Raw genomic sequence first — 6,000 nt, forward strand, 5'->3', positions numbered from 1 at the left:
TCCGGGATATTATAAGAAATACAATCCGAAGTTTGATGTAGCCCTAAATACCCCATGTCGTCAGAAGAGGAAGAGCTCATATAACAAGTTCTGAGTCGTTAAGATATCATTCAAATCAATTTTTTTTTTGTACTTCGTTCCGTTGCCCCTCAAGTGCATGAATGACAAATATTATTACATAACATTATAAAGCGTCAATATTTCTCTAGGAGATCATTCATGTCGCCAGATCGCAGTCATATACGTTACCCTTCTTGAGACTCTTATTAAGAGAAGATCAAAGTAATGCCGCATAGCAGTGTAATTTAATGTATTAAACATAGGCAACCTCACGCATGCATGAAGCCGTGATTTATTCGTTGAATCTCTTGTTACAAAAATTTACTGATCCGACGTCGTTAAAACCTAATGTTGCGATAAGCTAATATGAGATATGTTACTTAAACTTTGCTTCATTTAGAAAAAAAAAGGTACGCTGTAAATAAAATCAATGCTCAGGTACTTTTGAATACTTAAGATAAGGATTAATCCCACAACATAAATTACTATCAAGCATGTCAGATACTTTACCAACTGGAGAAGCACTCTGAGAGCGCAGACCTCCGCCAAGCATGCAGCTCATTTCCACCAATGATCTCTTTCTGCTAATAAAGATATCAGTGATATCCACCCATACGTACTTACAGCATTGTGCTGAAAGTCGCCCGATTTCCCAATATAGAAGCCGTTGTTACGTCATAAACCCTCAGCTGCACGGCGCGCCCCGCCCTAGCAGAAACTAGAGTACGCACTTTAGTGCGCGCATGCAAACCTCAATTACGCGCAGCCTGAATTCCCAAGTTCATTGACCCTTCCTGCAGAAATATAAATTATCCTTCATAAATTCCCCCAAAATTCTCAAATCACTACCATAAGTTAATCGTTTGTTACTTGTGTCATTCTCAACCTTTCCTGCAAGTTTCATACCAAGCCATTAAAGGTACATAGTCCCGGTAGCAGAGACTTCAACCCCGCAAGCACCTTCTGATCTGGAGATTCTCCCGCCTGAAACCCCTAGCAAACGGGAGACTCCAAGTTGATGTGTGCGAAGCGCAACGTTCCTAAGGTTCCAGATGCTCTCTGGTGCTATCTAAGGCTTTTTTTTTAACATACAATAGCAATAAGTAAGAAATCCTTTCCAACGGGAGAAACGGAGCCAGGGCGGGAGAAATTAAATCTCAAACGGGAGAACGGGAGATTTTGCAAAAATGGGTTTTCGGCGGGAGTTCTCCCATCGAAAACGGGAGAGTTGGAGTCTCTGCGGTAGTGTAATGGGCGCTGTTGATGATACTGCAGATCACTGTTAGCATTGATACGAAGATTACCGAAGTTGAGCTGTCATCAAGAGTAGGTGCCTAGGTGTTACTAATGCTAATTATAAAATGGGTTCAAGAATGTAGCCAATAGGAAGCGCTGAAATGAGTCACGTGTGCTTTAGTTATTCTAGTCCCATAGCACTGCGTGTTAAATCCTATTGCCGATCGTCTGTGCGCACGGCGGCTCCTTTGAATTGCATGCATACGCGCTGTCAATCCTGTAAACAACTTCTATAGTGCTAGTTCGGGCTGCCGGCCGGCCGGCCTTTCTTCCCTTGTGCACATAACATCATGTGTGGCGTACGTATACTCTTACACATACGTACAGTACAGTAGACCAAGCGTTGTGGGACCGGACGCGTACATGGAGTCACTTTGAAGGGCAAATCCAACGATTTAGCAGGTTAATTCTCACGCCGTTTTCAAAGTATGTTGTCTAGTAGGCCTATATGAGGAGTCTATATCAAGTCTTTAAGGTAAAGGGTGCATATTCTATGTAAAATAAGTAAGTTTTCATGCGGGAACTTAAGTGTCCGGAAACCCAACTCCCCATCATACTTCCGTGCGGGATTTCCGAGTGCGACGTGCGTAAATGTTTGGGACGAACATCTTCGGACGTCTTGACCCACAAAGGTACGTGAAAAACGCTGAAAAATGCTGTTAGTTTTCTAATTTTCGACCTATCTTATAAAACAAATGATGCACAGAATTGTTTCGTGGCGTTAGTGGAGATGCAGCTCACTCTCGGGTATTTACTTTGTAGTGCAACATGCACTCGGCTTCGCCTCGTGCATGTTTCACAATAAATTGTAAATACCCTCGAGTGCGCTATACGCCTCCACTAACGCACTCTATCCTGTGCATCATTTGTATAGTAACATTACCTTCGTTGTCTTCTCTGCGCATTGCGCAGTCTGTAGTAATACCAGGGTGCGTGAATATGTGCTTCTTATTATGACATCACAAAAGAAGTTTGCTGAAGCTGTCATCCCCTCAGCCGAATCATGAGCCGAACTGTGATCGGACCACTGACTACAGTGAATCGGACTTCTTCGGACTCGGGGAAGTGGGCCAAAGCGTAAGCGCTATTGAGGAGTCGATAGCGTAGGTCTCTATAGGAAACTTGCGCCATGCGCCCGCGTATGCATTTGACTGAAACACCGGGACCATGCACCTTTAACTACTAGTACTTTTTGAGTTATTTTGCACACGAACTAACTAACCAACTGTATGGCTTTGCTTCGCGAACGAAGATTTAAGGAAGTCCACGTCTGCTGCAGGCTCGAAAGGGACTGATGAGTCCGATGCGGGACAGGCAGGCACGGTTGCAGCGATTGCACGGGAAAGTCGGTTGGTTGATGTTGGGTGTTGGGTTTTTCCTCTGTTGTCTTTTTCTGTTGAGTCGGGCCCTGCGATCATCCTCGAAGGTGGCTGTTGCTCGTCGAACAGTAAGGCGCCAAGATGTGCGATCAGAGGCGATAGCAGCCCACCGTCGGTGATCGATGTTGCAGGTGCTCAAGGTTTTTTTCAAGCAGTCCTTGTATCTCTTCCTGAGTCCACCTCTGTCTCGGTGTCCAGAAGAGAGCTCACTGTACAGCATGACCTTCGGAAGGCGATGGTCTTCCATTCTCGAGACATGACCAGCCCAGCGCAGTTGAGTTTTCATCAGTGTGGCTTCGATGCTAGTAGTCTCTGCCAGCTCAAGAACTTTGATGTTGGTGACAAAGTCATTCCAGTGGATGTTTAGGATGAAGCGGAGACATCGCTGGTGGAAGCGCTCAAGAAGGCGTAGGTGATGCCGGTAGAGGGCCCATGACTCGGATCCTTACAGGAGAGTTGGTAAGACAACGGCTCTGTACACGCTGATCTTTGTCTGCTTTTTCAGGTGGTTGTTTTTCCAGACTCTGTCGTGCAGTCTACCAAAGGCGCTGCTTGCCTTAGAAAGTCTGTTGTCAATTTCTTTGTCGACTCTTGCGTTTGATGTGATGGTGCTGCCGAGATAAGTAAATTGATCTACTGTTTTGAGTTCTGTTTGCCCTATGGTGATGTGGGGGGACTGGTAATCCTGTCGAGGAGCCGGCTGATGAAGAACCTCGGTTTTCTTCAGGCTTACTTCAAGGCCAAATGCTTTAGCAGTAACTGCGAAGCAGGACGTTAAGCGCTGTAGAGAGCAGACTCTGAATGAGCAACAAGAGCGGCATCATCTGCGAAGAGTAGCTCACGGACGAGTAGCTCATGCGTCTTGGTGTGAGCTGCAGACGTCTCAGATTAAATAGACTGCCATCTGTGCGGTACCGGATGTAAACAGCATCTTCGTTATTGAACTCTTCCATGGCTTGTTTGAGCATCATACTGAAGAAGATTGTAAACAGGGTCGGTGCAAGAACACAACCTTGCTTTACACCGTTGTCAATTGGGAAGGGTTCGGAGAAATCACTGTTATACCTAACCCTGCCTTACTGGTTTTCATGCAGTTGGATGATCATATTGAGGAACTTCGGGGGACAACCAAGGCGCTCCAGAATTTGCCAGAGTCCTTTCCTACTCACTGTGTCAAAGGCTTTGGTTAGGTCAACAAAGGTAATGTAAAGTCCTTTGTTTTGTTCCTTGCACTTTTCCTGAAGCTGTCTGAGGGACCATGTCAACAGTTCCTCTGTTTGCGCGAAAACCATACTGAGATTCTTGGAGAACACTTTTTGCGACACTAGGCGTTAGTCTATTCAGAAGAATTCGAGCAAGGATTTTCCCGCAATGGAAAGCAGCGTGATTCCTCTGTAGTTGGTGCACTCTGATTTCTCTCCTCTGTTTTTGTACAGGGTGATGATAATTGCATCCCGAAGATCTTGAGGTAGTTGGCCTTGGTTCCAGCAAAGCGTGAAGAACTCGTGAAGCTTGATGTGTAGGGCTTTTCCACCAGCCTTCCATACCTCTGGGGGAATTCCATCCACACCTGCTGCTTTGCCGATTTTCATTTGTTCAATCGCTTTAAGTGTCTCCTCGAGGGTAGGGAATTCATCCAGCTCAGGTTTAAAGAGCTGTTGGGGAATCTGGAGCAGGGCAGATTCTTGTACTATGCGGTTGGCACTGAAGAGCGACTGAAAGTGCTCTGACCATCGGGTGAGGATGGATGTCTTGTAGTTGAGGAGAACTTCGCCGTCTGCGCTACGAAGAGGACTTTGAACTTGGTGTGAGGGACCATAGACACTCTTCAGTGCCTCATAAAAAACCCTTCAGGTCGCCAGTGTCGGCACAAAGTTGAGTTTGTTTGGCAAGGTTTGTCCATCACTCATTCTTGATCTCTCGAAGTTTGCGCTGGAGGTGACTGCACGCAAGACGGAAGGCACTTTTTTTTCACTGGACAGGATGGATTCGTGAGATGAGCCTGGTGGACAGATCGCTTCTTAGCAAGTAGCTTTTCGATTTCCTGATTGCTTTCGTCAAACCAATCCTTGTTCTTCCTGGAGGAGAGTCCTAACACCTCTTTGGAGGATTGTTGTATGGCTGATTTCATCCTAGCCCAAAAGACTTCAGGAGAAATGTCCTTGAATTAGTTTTCACCTTCAAGCCTTGTTTGGAGATTCGTCTGAAAATTACATCTCACTTCAGCTGACTGCAGGTAAGCAACATTGAATTTCTTCTGATGGGCCCCTCTGTATTTCAGCTTAGGCTTGAAATGAAGGTTTAACTTGCAGCGAATAAGCCGATGATCAGTGTGGCATTCAGCACTGGGCATAACTCTGGTGTGAAACACGTCACGTTGGTCTCTCCTGCGAACCAGAATGTAGTCCAGCAGATGCCAGTGCTTGGACCGGGGGTGCATCCAGGTAGTCTTTAAACTGTCCCTCTGCTGGAAAAGGGTGTTTGTGATGACTAGTTGTTGTTCTGTGCAGAACTCCAGCAGGAGGCGTCCGTTGTCGTTGCACTTTCCGACGCCATGTTTACCAAGGATTCCTGACCAGGTTTCTGAGTCTTTCCCAACGCGGGCGTTGAAGTCACCAAGGATGATAACCTTGTCGTCTTCCCGAACTTGTTGGGAGAAGATGCGCAAATCAGTGTAGAACTTATCCTTTTCGGCTGGTTCCGCCTGAAGGGTTGGGGCATAGACACTGAACAAAGTGATATATTGACCGTTGCGAAGGGAGAGACGCATGGACATAGTCCGGTCAGAGTGGCATGTAGGAAGGTTTTCGAGCCTGGAGGCGATGGAATTCTTGACCATAAAACCAACTCCTGATAGACGTCGTTCACACCGAGGTTTCCCAGACCAGTAGAGTGTGTAGCCCGCGCCATGTTCTTTGAGATTACCTTCATCTGCAAAGCTATGTCTATGTCAAGTCTGGAGAGCTCATGAGCGATGAGGGCGGACCGCCGTTCAGGTCTGTGTCCGTGTCCAACATTGTTCTGACGTTCCAACATGCTAACTTCAGTTTGTGTACACCTTTTGAAGGAGGTGTGACCTTTTTGTTCTGTTTTGTTCGACCGCTTGGAAGATGCCCGTTGGCCGCGGTTAACCAACTAGGTCAGAGGAGACGAGCTTTGGTTAGGCCACCTTTTCTAGGCCCCTCTCCATGCGGAGCAAGCAGTGCTATCCCTAAAAAGGGCTGCTTGGTCATTCAAGGTGCTGCCGAATGATGCTGTCGTCTCA

At 46.5% G+C, this 6,000-nt stretch overlaps 1 protein-coding gene across 1 annotated transcript; it reads right to left on the reverse strand.

The window, feature by feature from the left end:
* Positions 1-4,075: 4,075 nt before the first annotated feature.
* Positions 4,076-5,771, reverse strand: LOC139737875 (uncharacterized). The gene is made up of 3 exons (XM_071648542.1): positions 5,661-5,771; positions 4,950-5,439; positions 4,076-4,536 (listed from the first exon to the last, which is right to left on the reverse strand). Exons 1-3 carry the CDS (start codon positions 5,769-5,771, stop codon positions 4,076-4,078), a joined length of 1,062 nt encoding a protein of 353 aa, XP_071504643.1.
* Between the last annotated feature and the right edge of the window lie 229 nt (positions 5,772-6,000).

The sequence above is a fragment of the Diadema antillarum genome, unplaced genomic scaffold (genome assembly GCF_040938485.1).
Source record: "Diadema antillarum isolate AM-2024a unplaced genomic scaffold, OU_Dant_1.0 seq00000711_RagTag, whole genome shotgun sequence".
In the NCBI taxonomy this organism is placed as follows: domain Eukaryota; kingdom Metazoa; phylum Echinodermata; class Echinoidea; order Diadematoida; family Diadematidae; genus Diadema; species Diadema antillarum.